The sequence below is a fragment of the Giraffa tippelskirchi genome, chromosome 3 (assembly GCF_054371585.1).
Source record: "Giraffa tippelskirchi isolate mGirTip1 chromosome 3, T2T-mGirTip1v1.2.pri, whole genome shotgun sequence".
Lineage (NCBI taxonomy): Eukaryota > Metazoa > Chordata > Mammalia > Artiodactyla > Giraffidae > Giraffa > Giraffa tippelskirchi.
The window spans coordinates 154935670-154952277 of NC_137277.1; the positions used below are offsets into that span (position 1 = coordinate 154935670).

Consider the following 16608-nt stretch of genomic DNA (forward strand, 5'->3'; position numbering starts at 1 on the left):
TCACCTTCTCCCTCAGAGTCCATAAGACTGTTCTGTGCATCTGTGTCTTTTATTCTGTCTCACATATAGGGTTATCGTTACCGTTTTCCAAATTCCATATATATGCATTAGTATACTGTATTGGTGTTTTTCTTTCTTTTTTTAACAACTTCTTTCTAAAAGGCCACATATCCATTAAATCCTTTGATCTTCTATTGCAGAGTTCCATAAAAGTATGGTTTGTGTTTTTTTTTGTGATGTCAGAGTCTAACTGAGTATAGTATGAACTGAACAGTCCATCTTTACTGGAAGCAAAGACTTATGGAAAGTCAGTATAATTAATAGATTTGATATTGCAAGCTCATAGGTGATTATTATTTATGAAAGACAAATATGTCATGCTCAAATCATCAAACTAACATAGAACTATTCTTTGGTAAGTTTTCAGTACCTGCAAATGCTTCTGTCTGGAGCCAATATGAACAAAAAAGAAGAGACTAAACTGATCAAAACGTCCTAATTTTGTAACTTTCAGTATAGCCTCTCTATGCCTTCCACCTTTAGAATGAGAAAATTCAAATTTTTAAAAACAATAGCCTTCCTGTCACTTCTCATGAGCCCCTCTTGTTGCTTCATGCTTCTTGGAAAGCATGTGGCTGTTGAAGTGGCAAGAGGTGAAGTTATATGCACCGACCACTGCCTGCCTTTGACTCTAGGAACTTCAGTCCCCTCCTTACATAGCTTAACCTTATACTCCTCAAATGAAAATAGGGCCAATCTTCTTCTTCACACTTTTGGGAACAAATAACATCAATGTACCAGCTCTCTTCTCAAATGGACAAGATGAAAATTAAGTGGAATTTCCTTGTTCACATAGTAACATTTTTCATGTCCAATTTTTCTCTCTCACCTTTTAATAGTATATTTTTATGTGATGAATATAAGAAAAAGATACCTTAATCCTGAAACAAATATTGTCTCTGAATCCTTTTCTGATTGCAGGGTTCCCAGCGGCATTTGTGACGGTCTGGGCTGTAGCACGAGCAACTCTGGCTGATGCAAGGTGGGTGAAAAGGAAGAGCCTCAGATTTTCTCAAGGCTGGCTTCCTGCTTGGAGTTCGCACTTGCGACTGCTCTCGATGACATTGCCCTTTAGGGATTACCCTGTCGCCTCTCATACATTACCAGCCAGCTATCCATTCCAGAGTCATGGGACAGAAGGACTCACAGACCTAGCTGGGATGCTTGAACCCCATGGTTTGTGAAATCAATTTGAAACATACCATGAGAAGCCGGGGGAAAGAGATGGGTTAGTTAACATACTTAGGATGTCGTACACGCAGGTGAAAGGACCGCACTACCTGAGTCCTGGTCTAGGCAATATTCATATCTCCTTTCTCTTACTCTCTGCCACATCAGCATTCCCCACTGATGGTGTGATTATGAGGACCAGAAATAAGGTTGCAGCAAGGAAACCCACAGACAGAAGGTGCCCTGGGCCAGGAACACACACTTGCTGTCTCAGAGAGATGTAAGAGCAAGTTTGTGCAGCCATGGCTCTAACTTGCCGTGTAGCCTACTCAGCAGCCCTAGGTTTTATCTGCATTCTTTGGGCAAAGGATATGTGGCCATGAGTTCCACCTATTGGTGCTTAATTAAGACATCAAGAATATCAAGGACTTCCTGTGTATCAAGGGATACTTTGTATCTCATATATTTGGTGACTGTGGATATTTAGTGCTCAGTTGCCCTAAATATCTAGTACCTGTGCTTAACACACACGTGTCCTACTTACTACTTGCATATATGTGATTTCAAGTATAGGTTTAATCCACCTCTTTGTTTTCTTGTTTTGCATAGCATAGATAAATATATTAAAATGATAAAACAAGTGCACATTAGAAGTGGAATCCATCCTAGGGAATCACTAGCCTCCTAGTTGCCTGTTTCTCTTTTGATACTACATGACGCATGGATGCTGAAACATTCATTGCTTCATATTATTTCTATTTTTAATGATGATGAGTCAAAGAAAGGAAAGGAGAACATAGAGAAGTATTCAGTGCCTGCTCTTTGCTTTCACTGTCAAACTTATTGCTTGGACTGAATGTATCTCCCCCAAATTTATATGTGGGAAACCCCAACCCCCAATGTGGCTGTATTTGGAGATAGTGCCCTTAAGGAGGTAATTAAGGTTAAATGAAGTCCTGAGGGTAGGATTCTGATATAACAGCATTAGTGTCTTCATGAGAAGAGAAACCCGAGGGTGCCTTCTCTCTCTGCGTATACATAAAGTAAACATTTTATGAGCACACAGCAAGATGATGTCATGGATACTGGTTAGTGGTTAGGTAACAGGGTGATCTTTTGGGAATCTTAATTACCTGTCTTCTGGTTTTAACCAGCCTGGGGTCTACATGCTTGTAGTCAGCATGTAGTCAACATCCTCCACTGGGCTGGTGCTTAATTTCTGCAGAACAGTGCAAAGTTATGCATTAGATCATTATCTATATTTCTTCAGGAGAAACTAGGAGTCCTGCAACTCTGTCATTCATGTTGTTACTACTTTTCTTGCTTGACTGTTTTTCCTTTGTTTCTGCATTTGCTCACTTCCCTAATTAATAACTGTCTGAGTCTGCTCTTTGGAACGTGGGGAAGCCCTTGAAGACTGTCAACTAAAAAATATAGTCACAACCTGAAAGTAGAATTATTTTGTTTGGTGTGCATGTTTAGGACTCAAAGACCGGGAGACAGTATCTGAGTAGCTCTGAGAAAACTGCTCCAAGGAGGCAGAAGGGGGGAGTTAGGCTGTTTACAAGTTTGCAACAAAAGGAGTAGGCAGTCTGAACATCAAAGATTAGATATCAAGTTAAGGAATTTAGCATTCTATGTATAGGAAGATGCAAGCCTCTGGGCTCACTGAATTCATTCTTTTCATATGCAGCTCAGCTCTCTGGTGCCAAATCCTATTTCCTTGTTCAACTTTAGGAGTGGCAGATGGCTATTTCTTGCGTTCCCCAGTTCCTCAGCAATTACCTCAGCGAGGGGGAGGGGGGAGGGTGGGGGAGGGGGGAGGTGGCAGCATCTGTTGGATCACAGTTTTGGGAGCCCTCATTCACATTTGGAGAAGGCAATGGCATCCCACTCCAGTACTCTTGCCTGGAAAATCCAATGGATGGAGGAGCCTGGTAGGCTGCAGTCCATGGGGTCGCTAGGAGTCAGACACGACTGAGTGACTTCACTTTCACTTTTCACATTCATGCACTGGAGAAGGAAATGGCAACCCACTCCAGCATTCTTGCCTGGAGAATCCCAGGGACGGGGGAGCCTGGTGGGCTGCCGTCTATGGGGTCGCACAGAGTTGCACACGACTGAAGCGACTTAGCAGCAGCAGCAGCAGCATTCACATTTGGAGGCCAGAAGTTCCTGAAGGCTGTGACATTTCTTGTTTATCAGTATGGCAGGAGATATTTTCATTTCACAAGGCTAAAGCTTTTTCCCAAATAAGAAGTGGGAATGTGGAGGGGCTTGTACCCGGAAGGATCCTGCAGGGTTTCATTTTTACTTACCTTTATCTCTTTTTGCTATTTGGTTTGCTAACACTTGGGGGTTAATGAGGTCTTCCCAGCTGGCACTAGTGGAAAAGAACCAGCCTGCCAATGCAGGAGACCTGGGGTTTGATCCCTGGGTTGAAAAGATCCCCTGGAGAAGGAAATGGCAGCCTACTCCAATATTCTTGCCTGGCGAGTCCCATGGACAGAAGAGCCTGGCAGGGTACAGTCCTTGGGGCCACAAAGAGTTGGACACCACTGAAATGACTTAACACGCACATGGGGGTTAATGTTATCTACATTGTTATCATTATTGTTATATTTACACAGCAATATTGGAAATCTCAAAGAAAACCTGCAGTCTTGCTGTTTGATTTCCTTTTTTTTTTTGTTTGTTTGTTTGTTTGTTTGATTTCTTGAAGGAGAGAGGAAGGTTGAGTCAGTAAAGAGGTACTAAATAATGCTAAATAATTTTACCCTGAGATATGTAACCAAATCACTCAGATTTGGAATTTTAGGGAAGGTAGAACCAAAGGCATTGTTTGTTCCAGTCCTCACTTGTGAGAGATGAATAGAATGAGACCTGATTGCCTATACATATCCTGGAGCACTTCGACTCATTCATCCATTCCATAGCTCTTCCAGGCCTTGAGCATGGAAAGAAAGCAAATATATTCATGGTGCATTATATATTGAAGTAAATAGGTAGTTTCCTTAGTTATCTTGCATTTTTTCTTAAAAATTGTAAACTAGGTATTAAGTTATTAATAATCATAAATCTTTTGCTGAAAAAATAGGAAATATGAGTATTATTTTGAGAAAAAATCCATCAAGTGCATAATACTTGCAAACCTACAAGTGATACTAAATATTGCTCTAAAACAGATGAATTAATGTAAAAATATTAACTATAAGTTAGATCATATGACTCCTCTGCATAACATATTTATTCCTACCTTGCTGCTGCTGCTAAGTTGCTTCAGTCGTGTCTGACTCTGTGCGACCCCATGGACAGCAGCCCACCAGGCTCCCCCGTCCTGGGATTCTCCAGGCAAGAACACTGGAGTGGGTTGCCATTTCCTTCTCCAATGCAGGAAAGAGAAAAGTGAAAGGGAAGTCGCTCAGTCGTTTCCGACTCCTAGCGACCCCATGGACTGCAGCCTACCAGGCTCATCCGTCCATGGGATTCTCCAGGCATGAGTACTGGAGTAGGCTGCCATTGCCTTCTCCGACCTTACCTTAGAATAAAATCTTGAATTCTGTAGTGCTCTGATCTGAGTGTGATAATTGGGTTAAGAGGTCATTTACATTTATTTTGCATAGAAAATAAAACCGTGTTACCACATTCATGGCATAATTTCATAATTGCCTGATTTGATTTCTCGTGAAATCTCAGCTTGTCTAAGATAAAAAGATTTTTGGGTTTTCTTGAGTGTCATCTGACCTATGTATAGTGTCATGTCACAAAGTTCAGGTGGAGAGAGCAGACTGGGAGCATCTCCAAAGGCCAGATGGGGTCCTGGTTCATGTCTCTTACACTTGAGATTTCTTTTTCTCATCTGGCCTTTCAAAGCTAGAACTCTTATTTTCTCTGTATCGTGGACATTTAGAAATAAGCAGATAAGACCCAGTTTTAGAAGGTACTTTAAACTATTGAATATAAAGAAAGTTTCTTCCAGTTCTAGAGTTCTGGCGAAGTGTTGACTAAGGTAGGGTAAGATAACTGAGTCCTGTACTTTGTTGTTGTTGTTCGTTTGCTCAGTCATGTCTGACTCCTTGCGACTGCAGCATGCCAGGCTTCTCTGTCTTTCACCATCTTCCAGAGCTAGCTCAAACTCATGTCCATTGAGTTAGTGATGCCATCCAACCATCTCGTTCTTTGTTGTCCCCTTCTCCTCCTGCCTTCAATCTTTCCCAGCCTCAGGGTCTTTCTCAATGAGTCAGCTCTTCGCATCAGGTAGGTGGCCAAAGTATTGGAGCTTCAGTTTCAGCATCAATCCTTCCAATGAATATTCAGGGTTGATTTCTTTTAGGAAATTTCCTGCAGTTTAGATTGGACAAATGACTTAAAGAGTGAATAATTTTGTTTCTCTTTCTTTTTACCTTACAAAAGCAAAAGCACCTTATGAGATACCTTATTACTGTCTCTCTGATCACTCAAAGGAGATAAGAGAGGCCAGTAGGAACATTAAGGCTTGCAGTGGAAAGGACCAAGAAATGTTACACTCTATCATTCCTGGGAAATCTGCATGGCTTTGAGGTTACTTCCTCTTCTCTTATCAGAGTGTGAGTGTTGGAGACAAGACAGTATTCCAATACTGGATCCCTCTGGCAGAACAATGCATTTCCTGCTTCCAGTTTAGCTACTGAAGGACCTACTTTCTTGTCTATGCTCTGCTATTCAAGACTGCTGTGTTTCCTGCTCTACAATTCAGAATTACATATTTACTGACATTTATTCCTGCATTTCCTAGGGTGTTAAAATTTATTTTAAAAAATCTGAACAGAGGGTAGTTTCTTGGCCATGTTCACAAACACAGTGTGAGCTGGGTCATTGAATAATTAATAAAAAACAAGAATCAACAGCATTTCCTTTAAAAAAAAAAATCTGAAACCTCAGTTGCCTCTTATCAAAGGGCAAATTTAAAACTTTGACATTGAAAATGATCAAAGTCAAGTTTTTCTTGTTTTTAGAAGTAGCTGATTTGACCTACTTCCAGATACAAGTATTTTGTAGAGCTGAAATTGGGTAATTGAATTCCAGTGTTTTAGGAGACACCACGAAATGTCATTGTGGCAAAAAGAGGATTATGAAGATATTAACAAATGTCAAAGCTGAAAAGAGAATTTATGAAATCCAAGAGTCTCATAGCTAGTGAATCAATGTTCAATTTATATTCTCACAATATGTGCCACTTTCCTTACAGTAGGAAGCCTTTTTATGGTAGTGTGATAGACGTTTTGCATGACTCCATAACACTATCGTTTTCTTGTCTGGCTGAATAATGTGGAAAATAGGTGCGTGCAGATAATATTGGGCAGTGTTCAATACTGTGTAAACAAGTAACGTATGCAAGTTACTTGTGTAAACAAGTAACATATGTTTGATGTCCATTCTGATTCAGTCTTCAAGCCCATTGATTTTGCTGATTTCAGTGTGGCTGGATCAGAATTACACTTTGGTGTAGGAGATTGGTCGATTTAGCTGTGATACCTCCTTCCAATGGAATGCTGGGCTACTGAACTCTCTCAGCACTGATATGGAAAGAAATTAAAGATATGCTATAAAAAGGAAAAGGCAAGTTACAGAACAGAGTGTACATTGCATTTTTGTAAGATGGGGAAAATAAGATGGATAATATCTGTATGTGTTTGTATATGCACAACAAAATACTGAAAGCATGCACAATAAAGTAACAAAAGATGTTAACCTGTAAGCAGAAGGGCAAGGTCAGAGATAGACAGGAAGATGGGGAGGACTGAAATGTCTCAATGTCTGTCTTTTTATATAGGTTGATTTTTGAAATGAGAATATATTGCTTACATAAAAAATTAAAATTTTTGTTATTATATGTGTGCTGAAAATGTCTTTCAAGAAATAGTTGAAATAGCTTTTTATTATCCATAATTTGTTCATTAATTTAAAAGTAACTTCTTAATATAAGTTTATCATCTAGAATAAAAAGTTATCATTATATCACTAAAATTTCTTCATAAGATTTTATTTACTGCTGCTATAATCAATGCTGGGTCTAAGGAGCAAGAAACTGAAGGCTTTTATTTCTGTATCTTTAATTTTGAAAAACTGTTTAAAGTGCTGTGTTAAAGTTTCAAGTGGAACTAGTTTTTCTCAACTCTGTTCCATTTATTCTAGTGTAACACCTTTACCACAAATCGGATTGGGTGAAGTTCAACTTACTTTGAATTTACTTAATTCAAAAAATGTTTATTGACTACCTAAATCCTGTGTATGTTCTAGGCACTTATAACAGAAAACAAAAACAACAGCAATCCCTGCCTATCTAAACTTAAATTCTAGTTGGAGCGAGCAAGAAGCAGAAAATAAGTATAGCAAATAGGTAAATTATATACTGGTAGCTCGGACAGTAAAGAATTTGCTTGCAATGCAGGAGACCCGGGTTCAATTCCTGGGTCAGGAAGATCCAAGATCCTTGGAAAAGGGAATGCCAACCCACTCCAGTATTCTTGCAGGAGAATTTCATAGACAGAGGAGCCTAGTGATCTACACAGTCCACAGGGTTGCAAAGAGTCAGACATGACTGAGCAACTAATGCATTTTTATTAATACTGTAAAAAAATAACTCTTAAAAAAAGAAGATAAAAGTCATGATGTTATACAAATATGAAATGACTACCTGTAGAGATTTTTTGACTCACTGATTAGTAAGCTAACCAGTAAGCTTAGCTTAATAACCAGTAAGCTATCATAACTGGTTCAAAGGAGAAATGAAAGAATCACATGTTTATATTTAGTACTGTGATCACTGAAATGATTTTACAAATAAATGTAAAAACTGGTCAATATTCACAGATCACTAGTCACTTACATTTCACCAAACAGCTAATTTTACTTTCTAGGGATAAAAATCATTTGTATTCAGTTTTCTTCTACATTCCTATTAACAAAGATCATTTTCATTATTGTTAGTTTTATGTTGCATGTCTATGGATAAGAATGTATTAATGTCAGTGTCTTACAGCCAATGGGAGGACTTTCTCTATCAACTGTTAAACTCTGTTTAACTGTTATGGCTCATTCCAGTGATAACAAAAGTAAAGAATCAATGGTACCACATTTAGAAGACTAATTTTTTGTGGCTCTGGAAACATAGTTTTGACTCTTGTTATAAAAATAATACACCACTATTTATAATACTTATCCCCAAAGCGTACCTAATAGTATAGAAAGCAGGACTCACTACATATTTTTTTCCCCACTGGGAGTTTTCGGAGCTTTTTTTTTTGGTCTACTTTTTTCGTAATCAAAATCCTGGGTATGGAGTTTTTGGTAAAACTTAAAATGCTACTTAATTCTTATTGCTTATTTGCTTTGCCAGTCTCTTCATGGAAGTTCTTTTTCATGTCTCAGATGCTGGGAACTTAGTGCTGGAGACATCAAGTGGATATACCAAGCCCCAATATTAGCCGCTATCGGGGTAAGTTTAAAAGCCTGTATAGTTTAAAAAAAAAGAAAAACAAGATGCATAATTAAACTGCTGCTGGGAGGGGGGTTCAGGATGGGGAACACATGTAAACCCATGGCTGATTCATGTCAATGTATGGCAAAAACCACTACAATATTGTAAAGTAATTAGCCCCCAACTAAAATAAATAAATTTATCAAAAAAAAATTAAACTGCTGGTAAAATCCAGAGAAAATTTGTTGGTCACTTTGTTTATAAAAGTTTAGGAAATCTCACATTATATAATGGTGCTGCTAAGTCGCTTCAGTCGTGTCTGACTCTGTGCGACCCCATGGACTGCAGCCTACTAGGCTCCTCCGTCCATGGGATTTTCCAGGCAAGAGTACATTATATAATAGCTGTTGAGAAAGTCTGAGTTGAGAATTAGATCCTTATTCCTGGCTGACCCTGAGATCCATGAAGAAAGCACATACTCTCCCTTTAATCTGCTAGCACATGGGAAAAATTCTGGGACTTCAAAATATCTATGAACATTTACAGGTTCAAGCAGTTGGGAGGTCCTTAAACTCTTCCCTCTTTTCAGTCATTATTTTATAATGTTCTGATCACCTGGTCAGGAGGAGTCATTATTTTATAATGTTCTGATCACCTGGTCAGGAGGAGAGGTCAAGATGGAATAGCAAGAGAACAGGAATTATCGAGAGGGAAATATGGGAGTATGATTTATTATAAAGCATTGCCTAAAGCTTTTATTTGACATACTTTCCCAAAGGAGTTAAGAGAATTCCACACTGACATGTATCCTCTAATAGGTAAAAATAAAAAGACTAGGGTTGGCAATCATATTGCATGGGACCTTATCTGCCTGTAATATTTCAAGTGTATATTACAGTTGATTTTTATCTGAAGGTTTGTCGTTTGTTTACAGATTTTGTGTGTGTCAGTTGCTCAGTTGTGTCTGACTCTTTGCGACCCTATGAACTGCAATGGCACCCCACTTCAGTACTCTTGCCTGGAAAATCCCATGGATGGGGGAGCCTGGTAGGCTACAGTCCATGGGGTCACTAAGAGTCGGACACAACTGAGGGACTTCACTTTCACTTTTCCCTTTCATGCACTAGAGAAGGCAATGGCAGCCCACTCCAGTACTCTTGCCTGGAGAATCCCGGGGACGACGGAGCCTGGTGGGCTGCCGTCTATGGGGTCGCACAGAGTCGGACACGACTGAAGCGACTTAGCAGCAGCAGCAGCAGAACTGTAGCCCACCAGGCTCCTCTGTCCATGGGGATTCTCCAGGCAAGAATACTAGAGTGGGTTGCCAAGCCCTCCTTCAGGGGATCTTCCCAACCCAGGGATTAAACCTGCATCTCTTACATCTGCATTGGCAGGTAGATTTTTTACCCACTAAGCCACATTACTCACATCAGCAATATGGGTGAGAAGTTTATATGCTGAGTTTTCTAGATTGCAGTGTGAAACAATTAGGTTAGAGGATTATGACTGAGGGAGCTAAAAGTCGTTCAGGCGTATCTGACTCTGCGACCCCAGGGACGGTAGCCCACCAGGCTCCTCTGTCCATGGGATTTTACAGGTGAGAATGTTGCAGAAACCAATAATCAAGAAACCAAGCACCACACTTGGAGACTTGGAGAACTCATGTCTATTATGCCAGTGGGCCCAAAGGAGTTAACACTCTAAGCTCTGAGCCCCAAGCAAAGGGGTTACCTTACAGAGTTTTTATGGACAGACTATAGTGGGCAACACTAGATGTTAATAGGCTGATTTAAACTAAAGGGTTTTGGGCACACGGGAACAGCAGTCAACATGAGGAGGGGAATACCTGACCTTTACATGGACAGGCATGATTAAGCAGGTTTGCAGGGGCTGGACAGTTGCAAACAGTAGGACAAGGGTGAATCAGATCAGCTCCAGTTCCTAGTATTGTAAGTTCTCACTTTCTGAGACTATGTGACCTATGTGATCCAGACTTTGCAAGGAGCAAGCTGAGTTACAGAGGCAGAAGGAGCAGGAGGTTATGTAAAATTTTAACTTTTCCTCTTCAAGAATACTGGAGTGGGTTGCCATTCCCTTCTCTAGGGGATCTTCCTGACCAGGGATCGAACCTGCATCTCCTGCCTGTGTCTCCTGCATTGGCAGGTGGATTCTTTACCACTAGTGCCACCTGGGAAGCCTGTAGGTGATTACAGAGATTCTGAAAGATTCACCATTGATGAAAGGGAACCAGAGATGATGGTACAGTCAATAAATTTTGAAGGAAACTTGAGTGGGATGTCATTTTCATCTTCTAGAACTAAAATTATACAAATCAAAAATTCTTAAAACTTTTTCCATATTAGAACATCCATTTAATTTCAAGAATCAGAGAAGAGATTCATGAGCACTTTTCTGTTCACTTGAAGCTACCTTTTGGTTTCTTTATTACAGTTCAGGGTTATCTCAATTCCTTTTAAGGTTTCCTCATTTTATGGTGGAAACAGCCTGTACGGGAAGAGATGCTCCTAGAGCCCAAGTCTGGAGAAGGCAATGACAACCCACTCCAGTACTCTCGCCTGGAAAATCCCATAGACGGAGGAGCCTGGTAGGCTGCAGTCCATGTGGTCACGAAGAGTCGGACACGACTGAGCGACTTCACTTTCACTTTTCACTTTCATGCATTGGAGAAGGAAATGGCAACCCACTCCACTACTCTTGCCTGGAGAATCCCAGGGACGGGGAAGCCTAGTGGGTTGCCATCTATGGGGTCGCACAGAGTCGGACACGACTGAAGCGACTTAGCAGCAGCAGCAGCAGCAGAGCCAAGTCTCAGCTCCTGGAGTGCAGTGCTCCTTCCTCTGAGCTCTTCTGAAGCCTGAAAGATGATGCTAATAATAACAACATACATAGCCAAGAGCTTACCAGCACTGGGAACTGTTTTATACTTTATTTACGTTGATTGATCTAATCCTGCCAATAACTCTAAGTGGGGAAACTGCCCAAGGTCACTCAGCTAGTAAGTGGTGGAGCTCGGATTTGAACCTCAGGGCCAGAGTCCCTACCTAGTGAGCTCCCTACACTTATGATAAAAGCCAGCATTCTTGATAGTCCAGAGACGACCCCGTCACTCATGCCCATACTCCTTTATGTGCTCTGCCTTTGCCTCGCTGTTTCCCTTTCAGTTCCTTGAACTTTTCCATGTCTGCGCCTCTCAGGATCATTCTTCATTTTGCCCTATACTCCTGGAAGTCTGGGATATGCTGCCTTCGACTTCTCACTTTAAATGTCACCTCTCCATTGAGGCCTCCCTGACGTCCTCCATCTCAATTAGTTCACCTGTTATAACCTGAGGGCTTGCCTGGTGGCTCAGTGGTAAAGAATGTGCCTACAATGCAGGAGACCTGGGTTCAATCCTGGGTCGGGAAGATCCTCTGGAGGAGGGCATGGCAACCCACTCCAGTACTCTTGCCTGGAGAAGCCCATGGACAGAGGAGCCTGGCAGGCTGCAGTCCATAGGGTTGCACAGAGTTGGACATGACTGAAGTGATTTAGCAGCAGCAGTATTATACCCTGCAGAGCCTGGTGAGGTTTTTCCTTTTCAATATCATCATCGAGTATAATGCTTTGGATTATTTGTTGAATGTCTTTCTTGCCCACTAAACTGCAAGGTTTATGTGAATAAAAACCATATTTTTCTCCATGTCTATATTCAAATGCCCAGCAATTTGCCTGAAATGGAGTGGCCACTCCATAAACACTTGCTGAAAAAATAAAACTTGTGTACAAAGTAAATAATCTGCAGAAACAGTAAGAGGTAAGAAGTGAAATAAGAGCACAAAGCCAGTATAATTGCAGAACTTTTGAGTTCATGTCACACAATCTTTTTATTTTCTAAAAAAGGAAACTAAGGTCCACACACATAAAGGTCACACAGCCAGTGTGACAAAACAAAGACTAACCTGCATTTTTGGACCATGTTTTTTTCACTTACATTTCCAAAGCATGTCAAAATTTTTTCTCAAAATTATGGGGAAATAATCTTTTTATTTTTATGGCTGCATTTATAGTTTTTTATATGTTAAATTTAGGATAAAAATTTTGTTTTTTAGTCTTGCATTGCACATAGTATGAGTGAGAATTCATAGGTTCTAACTTGAAGAAGTCATATCAAGAGAATTGAATTTTAGAGATAATTACAGACTTGAGTACAAGTTTGGAAGAAACCACTTGATTTTGGCATGTAATCTAAAACTGTTGTTGTTCAGTCACTCAGTTGTGTCCAACTTTTTGTGACCCCATGAACTGCAGCATGCCAGGCTTCCTTGCCTTCACCATCTCCCAGAGTTTGCTCAAACTCTCGTCTATTGAGTCGGTGATGTAATCCAACCATCTCATCCTTCGTTGTCCCCTTCTCCTCCTGCCTTCAATCGTTCCCAGAATCAGGGTCTTTTCTAATAAGTCGGCTCTCCACATCAGGTGGCCAAGGTGGAGCTTCAGCTTCAGCATCAGTCCTTCCAAAGAATATTCAGGACTGATTTCCTTTAGGATTGACTAGTTTGATCTCCTTGTAGTCCGAGGGACTCTCAAGAGTCTTCTCCAACACCACAGTTCAAAAGCATCAGTTCTTTGGCACTTAGCCTTCTTTATAGTCCAACTCTCACATCTGTACATGCCTACTGGAAAAACCATAGCTTTGACTAGATGGACCTTTGTTGGCAAAGTAATGCCTCTGCTTTTTAATATGCTGTCTAGGTTTGTCATAGCTTTTATTCAAAGGATGAAAGTTCTAAAACTGGAGCACTGTGGTTTTCTGTGTTTTGTTCATTTGTGGTACAATTTTGTTTGAAAGTAGTAATTTTTGTTCTGAAAATAAATGTCTCTCACCATAACTAATTATTCACCTGCAGCATCTTGACCGCGAAGACGATTTAAAAAATTTTCTATATAGCATGAAAATATGAGCAGAATATTTCCTAATCAACAACAAGACTTGGAGCATTGTCTTGGCGCCTGGCCTCCCAGAGCAGTCTTAGAAGTAACAGGATGCTTGGCCTGCAGGGCAGGAGAAGCCACAGGGAGGGCAGCACCGTCTAGCAGTGATCAAGGTGAAGCTGGCAGATTTGATAAATCCTGATCCAGCAGGGCACTGCCCCCCAAGACATGAGGACCTGCATTGTCACTGGTGTCAACCAGGAGAGAGTCTGTAATAGCTGAAAGGAAATAAAACCACAGACATAAATACAGATTGCAAACTGAGCAGAATTGCTCTTGAGCATTTACAAGTTGGTGTTGAAGATGCCAATAATATGGGGTGGAGAGAGGTTTGGTCCTCACAGCAATCATATCTTGAATTTATAGGTTAGGGAAAAGGAAAACAGAAACTCTTTGGTATTTGTCTCTACTTGTTTCCTGCATCCCGTGTTAGTCGACTCTATCCCTTCCTCCTCATATTCATCATCCTCTAATATGTGATCAAATGGTCTTTTGAGTCTTTGCTCGATTTCACTTTAACAAAAAGTCTTTTCTTTTGTCCCTTGACAGAGTTAAATGTCTTACTTTCTATTTATTTGATGAATGAATATTTTAGGGTATTTTTTGCTTCAGGTTTTATCTCAAAACCTTCTCTTCCTTAACCCTCAAACAGCTTTGAGACTGGGATTTTCATTATTCTTAGTTTGACTCCAAGAGCAGTTACGTAACTATTAATAGCTTAGGTTTATACATCTATAAAATGCTGAGGCCAGAGTCAAATTCAGGCAATATATTATAGTTACAGAGCCCACAGATTTCTCTGTTTGTGGTAATTGAATTTAAGCTCAGCCAGTGTTTGCCAGATTGAGAGCACATACCCTGGTGCATAGAGGACTGATTAAGTAGTACATCCAATATTATTAAGTAATGTCGAGTCATATGCTGAGAATATTGGTCCTTCTCCAACTCTTCTGAACATATTTCAGAGACGGTCTCATTTTGGTACTGGTCTTTAATACTCTTCTATTATGTGTGATATCTTCCTTTGGCGGATGGAGGTGGGGGACAGACAACCCAGTCTACATAAAATTTCACATGACTTGTTTCCATGGTATTTATTTTTACAGTCGCCACTTGCTTATAGCAGCTTCTACTGGATTTCCATTTATGGTAATGATATGAAATTTAAATTTTTAAACTTTAATAAGAGTAGATTGAAGAAGGGTATCAAGTAAATAATAGTGGATGAATAATATCTAAGCCACTTGGAAAATGCTGAACTATACAAATTCCCTTGACAATTAAATTTGAAGTGGCTGCAAAAGACATGACAAGTGTAAACAGTAGTTGTGGAAGACTAGTTATGTTTCATGTGGCCAGGAATTTTAAAAATATAAAAGGACGGGTCATGTTTTCTGTGGCTGGCTGGATGGGTGCATTTGTGGAGAATGCAGGAGAGTAGACTGGAAGTAGAGAGGGGCTGAATCGTGATTGGCCTTGTATTCTGTGCTAAAAGGACACTGGAATTTTCCTTAAAATTGTGATGAGACTTTGGAAGATTTTAAGCAGGTTAGTGATCAGATTAGATTTGGGCTTTGACTTAATGGGGATGGTGTCTAGGCACAGGATGCTCCTAACCCTGGAGATAACTGCAGAGGAAGTCTGCTCACTGCAGGCTCCCTACATAAAGAAAGGTGGGCTGAGTCAAGCAACCTTGGTATTCTTCCCACGTTCACTCAAAATATGCTTTAGTCCATCACCTCTAGGGCTGGAGAGAGTAAGGGGGGTGGGGAGAGCAGAAGTGTACATCAGTTGAGCTGCTTTCCCTGAAAGGAAAGATCAAGAACAGGGGTTAAATGAACTAGTCTGGAGGTATAGACATCTGTTTAAGAGAGCTATTAGCTATTCACTTTTAAGTACATAATTCTATCTGATTAACTCTCACATCAATTACGATATTTTGAAGGTCCTCAGATTTCTCTATGAGAGGTCATTTTCTTCATGTAGGTTTCCAAAGAAAGATACAAGCATTAAAGAATTATGTTAAAATTGGAACAACCATGAACAGTGTTAAACTAAGGTGGGCAGCAAAAGGACATCAGTGCTTCAGTAGCTGGTGACCATGAGCAGGGTGACAGCAATCCAAGGCTTTTTCTTCTGATAGGAGTCAGTCCCATCTCTTCCATTCACATAAATCCATTCCTTTGGAGACATCACAAACTCCCAAAATATTTTTCTGTACAGTGTGTTGCTTCATCTTAGCAGAACCAAAATATAAATGCAATAAGAACTATTTATTGTTAACGAACCAAGAAAAGGTAAGTGTCATTGATAAAAATTATTACTGATTTAGTTACTAATTTTAATGTATCACTATTTAATAATACATCTTTTATACTTGGGAGCTTCCCAGGTGGCTCAGTGGTAAAGAATCTGCCTGCCAATGCTGGAAACACAGGAAATGCAGGTTCAATCTCTGGGTCTGAAAGATCCCCTAGAGTAGGAAATGGCAAACCACACCAGTATACTTGCCTGGAAAAATCCCATGGACAGAGGAACCTGTGGACTATAGTCCATGGAATTGCAAAGAGTCAGATATGACTGAACATACATGCAGTACAACTTTTATACTTGGAGGGTGTAAATTTCTTCGAGTTACTTTTCTTATGGTAGGTACATCTAAGCAATGTGGGGGGGGTGAAATAGAAAATCCAAAATTCAGTCTTAAAGCAACCCAGCACTTTTATTAAAGAGACTGAAATGTGAAATCAGGGCCAGTCACTTGCTGAGATATTAGAATTTATGTACTTGTTTTTCTACAAGCAGTAGTTTATTTCCTGGTAACACCCCAAAAATAAGCCGTAAAAGAAAAAAATGTACATGTTAGAAAGAATTTTTGGGATCTCTTGCCTGATAATAATCTGTCAACACTATTTCAGAGATTTTGA

General features: G+C 40.1%; 1 protein-coding gene across 2 annotated transcripts in view; it reads left to right on the forward strand.

Moving 5' to 3' along the window:
* Positions 1–16608, forward strand: part of PTH2R (parathyroid hormone 2 receptor) — an 85784-nt gene that overhangs the window by 36661 nt on the left and 32515 nt on the right. For both annotated transcript variants that reach the window (XM_081578183.1, XM_081578182.1), the window contains 2 exons: positions 982–1042; positions 8641–8707. In XM_081578183.1, coding sequence (XP_081434309.1) covers positions 982–1042; positions 8641–8707 — 128 coding nt within the window. The remainder of the gene's footprint in view (positions 1–981; positions 1043–8640; positions 8708–16608) is intronic.